This window comes from Mesoplodon densirostris, chromosome 1, assembly GCF_025265405.1.
Source record: "Mesoplodon densirostris isolate mMesDen1 chromosome 1, mMesDen1 primary haplotype, whole genome shotgun sequence".
Lineage (NCBI taxonomy): Eukaryota > Metazoa > Chordata > Mammalia > Artiodactyla > Ziphiidae > Mesoplodon > Mesoplodon densirostris.
This window is the reverse complement of record NC_082661.1, coordinates 26,796,509-26,810,902: the sequence shown is the minus strand read 5'-3', so window position 1 is coordinate 26,810,902 and position 14,394 is coordinate 26,796,509. Positions and strand designations below refer to the sequence as shown.

General features: G+C 39.7%; 1 protein-coding gene across 1 annotated transcript; it reads left to right on the top strand.

The window, feature by feature from the left end:
- Positions 1–260: 260 nt before the first annotated feature.
- Positions 261–14,385, top strand: TAF5 (TATA-box binding protein associated factor 5). The gene is made up of 11 exons (XM_060100068.1): positions 261–838; positions 2,754–2,991; positions 6,206–6,521; positions 7,295–7,458; positions 7,566–7,701; positions 8,430–8,550; positions 9,301–9,430; positions 11,120–11,284; positions 12,043–12,220; positions 12,850–13,027; positions 13,354–14,385. The coding sequence occupies exons 1-11, from the start codon at positions 280–282 to the stop codon at positions 13,569–13,571; spliced, it is 2,403 nt and encodes an 800-aa protein (XP_059956051.1). The 5' UTR covers positions 261–279; the 3' UTR covers positions 13,572–14,385.
- The last annotated feature ends 9 nt before the right edge of the window (positions 14,386–14,394 follow it).

The window sequence follows — 14,394 nt, the reverse complement described above, 5'->3', positions numbered from 1 at the left end:
CTGTTGAATTAAAGGTCACATAATGTAAAATGTCTATCGCAGTGCCTGAATATATCTGGTCTGTAATAAACGTAAAGAGGCGGTCCCTAACTCCCACTTCCTGTCTTTTTGTCACTCACTTTTGAAAGTTGCTCTTGCTCCTATTCCTTTTTCTCCTCCTTTCTCGCCCCTCCTACTGCCGTAAATGGCCCTCCAGAGCTGTCGTAAAATGCTCCTCCCCGCCCTCCATGTGGCGAAAACGCAATCACGCTTGACGGCGCAAGGTGGCTCAGCCGCAAGATGGCGGCGCTGGCGGAGGAGCAGACGGAGGTGGCGGTCAAGTTAGAGCCTGAGGGACCGCCGACGCTGCTACCTCCGCAGGCGGGGGACGGCGCTGGCGAGGGTGGCGGCGGCACAACCAACAACGGCCCCAACGGCGGCGGTGGGAACGTTGCGGCGTCGTCGTCGACCGGCGGGGATGGTGGGACCCCCAAACCCTCGGTGGCTGTCTGCGCCGTTGCCCCGGCGGGGGCGGCCCCGGTGCCCGCCGCTGCTCCGGAGGCCGGCGCTCCCCACGATCGACAGACTCTGCTGGCCGTGCTGCAGTTTCTACGGCAGAGCAACCTCCGCGAGGCCGAAGAGGCGCTGCGCCGTGAGGCCCGGCTGCTGGAGGAGGCAGTGGCGGGCTCCGGAGCCCCGGGAGAGGCGGACGGCGCCGGCGCTGAGACGGCTAGCGCGCTTCTTAGTCGGGTCACCGCCTCAGCCCCCGGCCCTGCGGCCCCCGACCCTCCGGTCAGCGGTGCTTCGGGGTCCGCCGCCGTCTCGGGCTTAGCGACAGGTCCTGCGGCTCCGGGGAAAGGTGAGCCGCGGGGTCCCGGGGAGGCAGGGCCGGCACGAAAGGGAGCGAGCCGGGAAGGCAGAGGCTGGCAGGCCTGCACCTCTGCGGGCTTGTTTTGAATTTCCTGGGCCCGCCTCTAGGGCCACATGCCCGCCCCTTTCCCTGGTGCGCCGGCTGCGCAGTCAAACCCTCTTCCGAGCTGTCAGTTCCAGCGAGAGGCTGTGGAGAGCTGTTGAGCTGAGGGATGTATGGGGACGGTGGGCGCGGAGAGGCGGGGACTTTCAAGCTTTTGGTCCGTTTCCTCTCATTTGGGCTCTTGAGCCTTGGTCAGGGATACATTAACACTAGCAATATTTGTACAGTTTTGTACTAGCGTACTTTTACTATAAATACTTTGTTATGTATCTTAATTTTCTCAGTTCCACTGTGAGGTAGACAGTACTTCTATTTTAGAGATGAGAAAACAGACTGAGAAAGGCCAAGGGACTTGCTTTGGACCACACAGCCAGGGAATGATGAATATAGTGTAGCCAGTCTCTCTCAAAATATAGGCTAACTAACATTGGTTTTAAATCTTTTAAAGGAATGCAGATTCTTGGGCGTCACTTCAGACTTAGTGAATCAGACCCTGTGCAGGTGGAGTCCGGGAATCTGCGTTTTAAAATAAATGCTTCCAAGGGGTACTGGTGTAGGGCAAAGTTTGAGAATCATTCACTTAGGAACAGGCGTTGGGCAGACCTGAGTTCAGTTTCTGTCTCTGTTGCTTTTACTTGTGTGATGCTGATTGTTATTCTTCCTAAGCTTGAGAGTTTTTTTTTTCCCCTCTATTAAATGGGTTATTGTGAGATTTATATATAATATATGTAAAATGCCTGGCACTGATAAGTTTATGCCTAGGTATCCATCCCTGACACCTGAGGCTTCCCCCTCCCCTTTTGTATTTATGAGACCTAATCTTTGCAGCATTGCCAGAAGTGAAGTATGAATATGTAGCATTGTACCCCATAAGTAGAAATGTATGCAAATGTGATTGAGAGGAATCTTTTTTGAATGCTGAATTTTGTGAATGAACTATAAGATAGATGAATTATGTTGTTGGTTATTTTGTTGTAATCTCTCATCTCTTCAGAAACTTGACCTATTTTTTAGATTGTAACTCAGAAACCAGTAGGGAGGAAAAGAGGCCATCAGAGTAAACTTCTAAAGAACTTCTCTAAAATTTGTGCAGTAAAGAGCATAACAGTACTATAATTGCAACTTAAAAATTTCCAACAAACTCTGATTCAATTGACAGATGTATCATTGTTTGGTATTGAAGTATTACAAATAAATACTCGTGCTTTTTGCCTTGAAATGATGGTTATGGAAATTGTTTTAAGCATATAAAATAGATTTGTCTTTTGGAAATATAAATAAGGCAAGTCCTTCCCACCATTAACATGCTTATATTTTATAGGGAGTGATAGATGTACATATATGAAGGTAACAGGATAGGATGTGTTGCTGGACAGTTACAAAATATTTAGGTAGTTCAGAGAGCTGGAAATGTTACTCCAGGGCATAGCTTGGTGGTGGTGGGTGCCATTTGCACTGAGCCTTGAGAGAAGATTAAGATAGTTGTTTGATCTGCACATACCATGTTTTATAAAATTTGTCTTTAAAATAAGGTACCTCTAGGAAAAATATTGAATCTTTCTGTTATTGATTTGAAATTTTTATTTTAAGATATGGACAAACCGAAGGAATTTTGGATGGGTGGCTGAAACAAAGTGAATCCCATTAAAAGGTTATGTGATTGAGTTGGGGAAGAGCATTTGAGAGGAGAAGGACAAACATCTGAGAAACAGTTCACCTCTGGACCTTAGCAAAAACAGCCTTAGTCTCTTGGTGCATGTCAGGTCACTTTCCTGAAAGTTATTTTTCGTTTTTTAAACAGTTGGAAGTGTAGCTGTGGAAGACCAGCCGGATGTCAGTGCCGTGCTATCAGCCTACAACCAACAAGGAGACCCCACAATGTATGAAGAATACTATAGTGGACTGAAACACTTCATTGAATGTTCCTTGGACTGCCATCGGGCAGAGTTATCCCAACTCTTTTATCCCCTATTTGTACACATGTATTTGGAACTAGTCTACAATCAACATGAGAATGAAGCAAAATCATTCTTTGAGAAGTATGTGAATTTATGTATATATATAATATGTATATATAGCTATATATATATAATGAATACACGCATCTGTAACTACACAAATGTAAGATTGCAACTCAAAAAGTACTTTATGAAGGAGAGGTACCTGGTGCTATGAGAACCTAAAATGAGGGATTTGATCTAGTTGCAGAAGTCAGGGAAGGCTCCCAGAGGAAGTGATGCTTGAGGTAGGATCTGAAGATTGAACAGGAGTTAACCAGGGGAAGAGAAGAGGGAGAAGCATGTGTGACAGCTCTGTGGCAGGAAGGATCATGTTAGGTACAGAGATGAAAGGCAAGTGTGGCTGGAGCAGAGTGTGAGGGTGGGGTGTGGTACAACAGGAAGCTGGCCAGTTGATTAGGGGCTGGAGCAGGCGGTTCTTGGGCCTTATTGAGGGTCTTTGTTTATCCTCAGAGCAGTAGGAGGTTGTATTGGATGGGATTAGATTTGGCTGAGATGCACTGAAAAGTCAAAACAATGTTGGCGTAAATAAAAGTTTATGTTTACTTTTATCCTAAGAGCAATATGAAGCTGTGTTAGGATTAGATTAGACTGAGAGTGACTGGACCCCAAACAGTAGAGGCTTGGATACGATAAAAGTTTATTTGTCTCTCTCATGAATGTAGGCAGTCTAGGACTGGTATGGAGTCCTTGATTATCAAGGACCCAGGCTCTGTTGATTTATTTTGTAGCTCTGACATCCTTGGCATGCATTTTCCACCTGTGGTACAAGGTGATTCTCTGGCTCTAAGAAATCATATCAGCGTTACAGTCAGCAGGGAGGGCACACATCCTTCCTGGAAGTGACATATATTTCTCCCTTTTTTATGTCATTAGTCAATGGCCAAGGGAGGTAGGAAATATGGTCTTTACCTAGGTGTCTATGTGACAGCTAGTATTCAGGTGTTTTATTGTGGAGGAAGAAAGAAAAAATTGGATATTTGGGGACAGTGAGCCATCTTTGCCAGAGAAGTCATTGAAGGACCATGTTATTATTAGATTTACATTTTGAAAGGACCTTTATGCAGTGGGGAAAACAGATGGTGGGGGACAGAGTGATTATAGATTGACCATTTTGGGGGTTATTGTACTGGTTCTCAACGGAAGGTAATATTATGCCTCCTTCCTCTGGGCTGTTTGAAACTGGAGGTGTTTTTGGTTGTCGTAATGACTAGGCTGGAGGATCAGGTGTCTTAGGGATTCCAAAAGTTTCAATACGTGCAGGTAGTCCCACTTAGCAATGAATTTTTTGCCCCAAATACTAGTTGCAACCCTGTTGAGAAACACTGGACTAGGGTGTGAGAGCGTTGGTGAAGGGAAGTAGACATATTCGTGAAGCACTTGGTGAGTGATTGGATATGGAGGTGTAAGGGAGATGAAAGTATAATTGATAATCCCTAGGTTTCTGGCTCCCCTAGCTTTATACGGGTGCTCTTCACTGAGGTAGAAAACCCTAGAAGAGGACCGGTTCTGTCAGGTTGTAGAATAATCTTGAGTTCAGATTTGTTTATGCCTTTGACTTATTTAAGAGATGTCAAGTTGATAGATGGAGGATATATAAGGCTCTGAGCTTAGAGGAGACGTAGGGACTGGAGCCATAAATTGGAGTGTGTGCAATATTGATGGATAGGGATGAGACTGTCTAGGAAGGAGTATGAACTAAGTCAATGGGAGGGCTAGGCCTGGGCCTCAAGGAACTCCAACATTTGGAGTAGAAGAGATGACCAAGTAGAAGAGATATAAAAGGAGAGGCCAGAGAAGCAGGAAGAAAACCAGGAGAGTGTTGAGTTATAGAAGCCAAAGAAAAGGAGTGTTTAAGAAGGAGGCAGTGCTGAACAGTTTAAATGAGAGCTCTTTGGTACAAGCAATAGACCCAGAAGCTAGAACTTGTCAGGTAACACAGGTAGTGGTAATAGAGGAACAATAGAACTCAGGACACCTGGCTTCTGTGTCATTATATTCATTCATTATTCTACAGTGCCTAATAGGAGGTATATAAGGCAAATGTTCTGTAGCTCACTGTTTCTGAAAGAAAAGATTAAGGCTGATGGTGACAGAATTTGTAAGCTCATTTTTCTTACAGTACTGTCATCAAAAAACCTCTTCTTCCAGTCTCATGGTGTAGCCATCTCCTCACATAGGAAGCTGGAATATCGTAGGGGACTGACTTTCTGTGTCCTTGTCATGGACAGTCTCATCCCTTGCCAGGACCCCATGCTCAGATGAGCTTATCGGTGGCGACTAATACAACACCAGGAGGCTGAGATTTCTAATTTCATTCAAATCTTAGACAGAAACTCTTAATTCATGTCTTGATGAGTCATAATAGGGTAGCACAGGTAACAGTTTAGGAATCTACTGGCTGTGTGTCAGAGCTAAAGTCCTAATATGTTTAATCATTTGTTTTCTAAATGTTTTTGCATTGTTTGCTGCTCTTTGTGAGTGTCAATATATGATCCTTACATTTTATTTTATTAGGATAATTAAGATTTGTAGAAACAAAAATACATTTAAATTTAGTAATTGTCATCAAGGCTGAAAGCTTTATTTAATTGCCTTTGGTAATGGTGAGTAAATGGAGTGCTCACTGTTTGATATCAACACGTTTGTTCTTTAGTCATGTTATTAAAGTACGGATGTTTATTCTTTATATCTGGTATTAAGAATATGCGAAATCACTAAAAATGAAGGGTTTTGTGAGAATGTCATGTGTTGATTATTGTTGAGAGGCTGGGTGATAGGTACACTGAATTCCTTATAATAGTTTCTACTTTTGTATGTGTGTGAAATTTCCCATAATAAAAAGTTTTAAAAAGTGAGTTTTGAGAGAACATAAAATTTAGTAGAGCAAAGTTTCTAACATTTTCAAATGTCTACCAATGGTGGCATTCAAATGAGACTGTCTGCCAATGGTGGATAGCTTATCTTTCATTCATTTATGGTATTTATTTCAAATCCTCTTAAAATGTTTATGATGCATTTATTTCATTAGAGAATTAAATTGGTCATTTTTAGGATGAATTCAGAACTGAATTGTAATCATTTTGAAATGCGTTACTTCTTATCCTACAGCTTAGTCCACGATTATTCAGACTACTACGTTGAAAATATTCTGGGATGTTTATAAATATATGGGGGAGAGGCAGATCCCTTAACGATTACATTGAAAAATGACTTTTTAAAATCACTGAAACAGGTTCCATGGAGATCAGGAATGTTATTACCAGGATGACCTTCGAGTATTATCTAGTCTTACCAAAAAGGAACACATGAAAGGGAATGAGACCATGTTGGATTTTCGAACAAGTAAATTTGTTCTGCGTATTTCCCGAGACTCGTACCAACTCTTGAAGAGGCATCTTCAGGAGAAACAGAACAATCAGATATGGAACATAGTTCAGGAGCACCTCTACATTGACATCTTTGATGGGATGCCGCGTAGTAAGCAACAGATAGATGCGATGGTGGGAAGTTTGGCAGGAGAGGCTAAACGAGAGGCAAACAAATCAAAGGTATGGGAATAAACCTAAGAACTATATAATGCAGATTATGAAAAATTGTAGCATTTCCATCTACATAATTTACACATTTTTCTTATAGCTAGTTTGGGAATAATTTTACACTGTATACTAAGTTTCATGTTCTAAGGATGATGTATATATTAGTGAGAATTTGGGAATGGATGTATTTAACAGAACCCTGACTACATTGGCAGAAGCAAGTAAGGGTTTTTCTCACATAAAATGAATTAAAGCAGAAGGCCCTCCTAGGCTGGTGTGAGGGTTCCACAGTGCCATCAAGGACCCTGGGTCCTTCTACTTTCTGCTCTGCCATCTTCAGAACGTGGCTTTCTTCATTGTGCTCACAGGTGGCTATTGCAGTGCCAGCTTTGCATCTGTATTCCAGGAAGGCAGAAGGGGGAGGATGAAAGACATACCTGCTGAATCTCTCCCATTTTATCAGGAAAACAGTATTTTTTTCTAAAACACTACCCAGTATATCTGTGTGTACATCTATTGGCCAGAATGATATTATATGGCCATTGTATGGCTTCACGGGAGCCCGGGAACAGAAATGATTTTAACTGAGCATACTGCTGCTCCAACAAAATCAGGGTTCTGTTAGTAAGGAAGAAGGGGAGATTGGCTACTGGGTAGACAAGTACAGAATCTGCTTCAGGATATACATGACCCTATTGTAATTGTGATTCCTCCTATCAAGATATGAAAAGGATGTATTAATGAACAAAAAAGTAATTTAAAAAATTGGCTCCTTTGACTTGTAGGTATTTTTTGGTTTATTAAAAGAGCCAGAAATTGAGGTGCCTTTGGATGATGAGGATGAAGAAGGAGAAAATGAAGAAGGAAAACCTAAAAAGAAGAAGCCTAAAAAAGATAGTATCGGATCCAAAAGCAAAAAACAAGATCCCAATGCTCCACCTCAAAACAGGTGAGGAAAAAAACCTCAGGAACATGTGTGGAAGTTTAAGACAATGTTATAGATGGTTCAAGTTATTTAATATTAAGAGTAATTTCCAGTCTGTTTTTCTTTCACAGAATCCCTCTTCCTGAGTTGAAAGATTCAGATAAATTGGATAAGATCATGAATATGAAAGAAACCACCAAACGAGTACGCCTTGGGCCAGATTGTTTACCCTCAATTTGTTTCTATACATTCCTCAATGCTTACCAGGTTGGTAAAATGATTTGGCAATTTCTGGGAGAAAATTAGGAGTCATGAAAAATAGTGATTACCATTAAAAGTAACTTAGATGTCTTAACTAAAATGAAGATTTCTTCTTTAAACTCTTGATACAAATATGGCTTAAAGACAGCAGTTAGGAAAGCAGAATTGGACATTGCTCAGAATAGATAGAAGGCAATGTTTAAAAGACCTTTAGCGACTTGTAGGTACCAGAATCTTGCTTGTATGTGTCCTTCATTTCACTGATCAGAATTCTGCTAGCCTTTGAAAAAGGAGGAAGCTATGTGGTTCATCTCCCTTGAACTTAAGTACTTACGTAAACTTAATATTTTTTATTAAGAATTCTTCACATCTTTATGTCTGTAAGCCTCTATAGACATAAGGCTTTATAATAGGCTGCTGAGGATATATTTAGTAAAGTACAAAAATGATTAACATTTGCTTTATATGATGCACTCCAAATTCAGAGGGCAAAAAGGGGTAAATGACGTGTTCTCAAAGTAAGTGCTTTTGAACAGTTGATTTCAAAGGAGAATGAAATCTCAAATGATCTTTTATATGAGAAAAATAGCTATCATTATATATTCTCTAATGTGTGATTATAATTTTTTCCCTAAAACAGTATCGTTTAGTGTGTGTGTGTGTGTGTGTGTGTGTGTGTGTGTGTGTGTGTGTGTATATATATATATATATATATATTTTTTTTTAATTGGCAGGGCCTCACTGCAGTGGATGTCACTGATGATTCTAGTTTGATTGCTGGAGGTTTTGCAGATTCAACTGTCAGAGTGTGGTCTGTGACACCCAAAAAGCTTCGTAGTGTCAAACAAGCAGCAGGTAACTGAGATGACCTGTCAGGATATAAGCTCATTGTTAGTTTACACCAATCTTGATTCCAAGAAGTATACAGAAGACATTGTGATCTTAGCAGAATTTCACTTGATTTTACTTTAAGTCAAAATGGCTAATAACATTGCCAACAGTGAAAAGTGCATTGGAGTGGCAATCAGGAGACTGGGGTGCTAGTCTGGTTTAATTTCACTGGTCCTCAGTTTTCTCATCTGTAGAATGAGGGCATTAGGCTAGAAAACTCCCTAAGGTTAAAAATCTAACATTTTATGATTGTTTGCTTGTGAATTAAAAAAAAAAAACTTTAAATAGTGGGAGAGTACTTTCTGTTTTAGCCATAAAAATGGCTAAAATGAACTAAGACCAGGGTTACATTTTAAAGAAAGTTTCTTGCTAACTGTATTGTTAAACAAGATAATGCATTTTCAATAATTTATTTTAATATTTCTATAGTTTCCTTTTGTGAAACATGGTGATATAATGGATAAATTTGAGTTTCAGCCCTAGTTCCAACACTAAGTAGCTGTGTGCACTCTGGCATATTATTAACTGTTCTGAACCTCACTTTCTTCTCTTACACACTGGGATGATAGCACCTAATTTAGAGGCATTAGCACAGTGGTTGGTATGTAGGAGGAACAGTTCAAATGTTAGTTCTTCTCCTGAACTGTGATGTAATTGCCTTAAAATGTTTTAATGAATGTACTTTAAAAAATTAACATTTCTGGACCATTTTAGATCTTAGCCTCATAGATAAAGAATCTGATGATGTCTTAGAAAGAATCATGGATGAGAAAACAGCAAGTGAGTTGAAGATTTTGTATGGTCACAGTGGGCCCGTCTATGGAGCCAGCTTCAGTCCAGATAGGTAAAATACAAACAAAAGAATTAAATACTGCTGTATTACATTGAGATTATATGAAAGTTAACTACTGGGAACATTATGAGAATGTTGGGGAAAATTCCTTTAGAAAAATCTTGTGGTTGCCTATCATTCATTCTTTTTTTTTTTTGCGGTACGCGGGCCTCTCACTGCTGTGGCCTCTCCCGTTGCGGAGCACAGGCTCCGGATGCACAGGCTCAGCGGCCATGGCTCATGGGCCCAGCCGCTCCGCGGCATGTGGGATCTTCCCGAACCGGGGCCCATACCCGTGTCCCGTGCATCGGTAGGCGGACTCTCAACCACTGCGCCACCAGGGAAGCCCCGTTATCTTTTATTATTACTATTTTTTTTGTAGAGAATTATTTTATTATCCTTTAAAATTTTTTTAAAATTCATTTTTATTGGAGTATAGTTGCTTTACATTGTTGTGTTAGTTTCTGCTGTACAGCAAAGTGAATCAGCTATATGTATACATGTATCCCCTTTTTTGGATTTCCTTCCTATTTAGGTCACCACAGAGCACTGAGTAGAGTTCCCTGTGCTATACAGTAGGTTCTCATTAGTTATCTATTTTATACATAGTAGTGCATTATCTTTTAGCATCTTGCCCTCTGCTGATTTATATTGGGGTACTGGTGTATAATACCCAAATTTACAGAATCAGGATACATAGCTTTGGGTTTGCTGGTTATAAAAATCAGCTTTAGTTTTGTGTAACTCCAGTAGGGGTTGAATTGCTTCTTTGGGTTCTTTCTTTGGGTTTTGTGGCTACTGCTGTCTTCTGTCATCTCCAAATTCACAACAGATTACTGATATTAAAGGCATATTACCTATCAATTGAAGATTTATCTTTGTATAATCAAAAGAACTAAGAGAATACTGAAAAGGGAATTTGAAACCCACAAATATGTTTGCCTATTTTTCATGATCTCTAACATTCTGTAGAAATGCAGGGAGGGTATTTTGTTATAATAATACCATCTGTATCTTATTTGATAGATAATAGCTTTCAATCCATCAAGATTTTCATCCTTATGAAACTTGGAGAATGAGGATTTTTGTTATTTTATAGGATTTAGCCAGATGGTACATTTTTACTTGAGGGAAACTTCTGATTTCATTGAAAACCGTAGTACTTTCTGAGTAATTCAGCTTTTCTGTTCATTTCTGAAGAAGGTAGAGTATTATTCTCTCGTTATAGTGTTTTTTGTTTTGGCTTTTTTTTTGGGGGGGTCCAAAAGATGTTTACTTCTAAATTCTTACACAACTTTTACAGGATATGAAAATAGCATCTCCATTTTGAAGTAAAAAATTAAGTTTTAAGTGACATATCACATTTCTTAGAAGCCTTTCTCAGGTGACCTTATTTGATCATACTTTTTGTCATTACATCTTTGGTATTTTTTTTTCAAAGAACTGTGATTTTCCTCTTAATAGATAATGCTTTTAAAATAATCTAGCCTCATTCAGTAGGTGCTCGGTAGATGTAGAGTGTCACGGCTAACATTAGTTAGTACTTTCAACTCTTGTTATCTACTGTGAATTTCATGTATAAATTAAAAGTGAGATGTAGCATGTCAGGTAGCTATGTTTAATATATACAAATGTACATAGAAACTGGACAGGTAACTAAGTTATTCTAGGAATCGAATGTACTACCTTCTTTTCTCTCAGGAACTACCTGCTTTCCTCTTCAGAAGATGGAACTGTTAGATTGTGGAGTCTTCAAACATTTACCTGCTTGGTGGGATATAAAGGACACAACTATCCAGTGTGGGACACACAGTTTTCTCCATATGGATATTATTTTGTGTCAGGGGGCCACGACCGAGTAGCTCGGTAAGAACATTATGAGCTTAGGACTGGGCCTATTCAAGGAACAGAATGGTTTCTTGTTGGGAATTAGAAACTCCAGCCAAACTCATTTTTGCTTCTATTATTCAGGATCAACATTTTGAGAACGTCAGCATTTATAGGTCCTTATTTGAAAACGAATTTGGGACAGGAATATTACTGTCTGCAATTATGTCTATACCAAGAGTCCATGCCCTCCCCTTCCCCAACTGGATGCTAAACCTTGTCTTTTACAACCACTGTGAGCACGTTTATTTCCCTGTCATCTCCTTAGAAGTTGAGGATGAGGTGTCTTGGGTTAGAAACTAATTATGTGGTGGCCAAAACTAGGGAAAAATACTCTTCTATAAGTTAGACTAGGAGTTGGAGTGGGGGGTGTACATACAGAGAACTAAAGGATTATAGAATTAAAAAATTTTTGTACCGTATCAGTTAGTTTTTCTTAAGAATGTTTAGGGAATTCCCTGGCGGTCCAGTGGTTAGGACTCTGCGCTTTCACTGCCGAGGGCACGAGTTCAATCCCTGGTCAGGGAACTAAGATCCCACAAGCCGCACTGCGGCCAAAAAAAAAAAGAATGTTTAGTCTCAGTCATTCCATCTTCTTTCCCTCAGGTAACTAGTGAGTGGGACCCATTTGGAGCTAACAGTTCACATGGTGGTTTCTATATTTATTTTGGATAGAATTTTGGCATTTCACAGTTATCTAATTACCTTCTTTTGTTTTCAATAATTTTTTTAAAAAGGCTCTGGGCTACAGATCACTATCAGCCTTTAAGGATATTTGCTGGCCATCTTGCTGATGTGAATTGTACCAGATTCCATCCCAATTCTAATTATGTTGCTACGGGCTCTGCAGACAGAACTGTGCGGCTCTGGGATGTCCTGAATGGGAACTGTGTAAGGATCTTCACTGGACACAAGGTATTTTATACCTTCATTATTCCAGCACACAAGGTTCTTTTGAGATAAAAATAGTTTAAAAATTAACCAGATGGATGGACCTAGAGTCTGTCATACAGAGTGAAGTAAGTCTGAAAGAGAAAAACAAATACCATATGCTAACACATATATATGGAATCTAAAAAAAAATGGTTCTGATGAACCTAGGGGCAGGACAGGAATAAAGACGCAGACGTAGGGAATGGATTTGAGAACACAGGGAGGGGGAAGGGTAAGCTGGGACGGAGTGAGAGAGTAGCATTGACATATGTACACTAGCAAATGTAAAATAGCTAGTGGGAAGCAGCTGCATAGCACAGGGAGATCAGCTCGGTGCTTTGTGACCACTTAGAGTGGTGGGAGGGAGGCGCAAGAGGGAGGGGATATGGGGATATATGTATATGTATAGCTGATTCACTTTGTTATACAGCAGAAACTAACACAACATTGTAAAGCAATTATATACCCCAATAAAGATGTTAAAAAATTAACCAGTGACACATTTTAAAGATACTATTCGCACCACTAGACTTTATAATTCTAACTTTTGTCTTATTTTCTTAGGTATTTTTAACCCTATTTTTGATTCTTTCCATGGACTTCTTTTCTAGGGACCAATTCATTCCTTGACATTTTCTCCCAATGGGAGATTCCTGGCTACAGGAGCAACAGATGGCAGAGTACTCCTTTGGGATATTGGACATGGTTTGATGGTTGGAGAATTAAAAGGCCACAGTGATACAGTCTGTTCACTTAGATTTAGTAGAGATGGTGAAATTTTGGCATCAGGTAAATGACTAGAAATGGCTTTGTGGTAAAGGGTCAATGGTATATTTAAAGGAAGCACTGAATGTTGACCATTGCAAAATTAAGTCCTGCTGTTTTTTAAGTTCTGCTTCTCCTTAGCCATGATTCCAGATTGTTATCCTATATGTATGTTGACTTTTCAGGTTAAAACTACTGCTTGAAGTGCTTCTTTAGAGGGAAGAGTTATTAATCAAGTTTAGATTTTTTTCACCAGGAATAAAAAGCAAATGCATAAAGCATACTTGACAGAATCTCAGAATCTAAATAGGGCAGATGCTACTAAATGATTTCCTTTGATCTCCCCTTAGGTTCAATGGATAATACAGTACGGTTATGGGATGCTATCAAAGCATTTGAAGATTTAGAGACTGATGACTTTACTACAGCCACTGGGCATATAAATTTACCTGAGAATTCACAGGAGTTATTGTTGGGAACATATATGACCAAATCAACACCAGTTGTACACCTCCATTTTACTAGAAGAAACTTGGTTCTAGCTGCAGGAGCTTATAGTCCGCAATAAACCATCGGTAAAGACCTTTGGAAGCTACTGTTTGAAAAAGGGAGACTAAAAGCAAATACCTCAGTGATTAATATTTAAGCTACAAAGAATGTTTTGTCTATATGGATCTGGAAGTATGCTGCTTGGAAAATCTGAACAGGATAGTTCCACATTTCTATAGCAACCACATTTAACTAATTTCCGTTAGTTGAATAAGAGGTATTATGTTCATGGAGGGGACATTTATGGTGCTTTGGATTTTGTGGAAACTATGCATCACCTGTTCGAATGCTATTTTAATTTATTATGTTTAGAAAAAAATCAGTAGATTTCAGTAATTCATCCTGCTTCAAGGTTCAAATTGAGTAATATAATACCATCCTGAATTTTAGCTGAAGAATTCTATGAGCATGTATGTTCCTGCTGTAAAAATGTAGTTACTGTATGGCACTCAAGTACTATGTTAAATGATGCACTAGCATTTTTGCTTGGCTCATGATTCGTGGAATGTACGTTAACTGGGTGAGGTGAACTACAATTCCTTTTTGAGAAATAGATGAAGTACAACCATCCATCGACATCTGAATTTATACCGGTTGGATTGAGTGCACGCAAACACTCTGTAAACCAGGTGAAGAAATTAACTTCCATGTTCTACTTCAGCTAAAATGGCTACATACAACCTAGTACACTTGAAGTCAGACATTTCAATTGCTTACCTCCAGTACTGAGCCTTGCTTTGGGAAACTAAAAGATTTAGACCAAGTCACTGCCAGTTTTTTGCCTTTGTTGCATTTTGTACAGTTTTTATATTTTTGATATCTTGTAAATAAAGACAACCAGC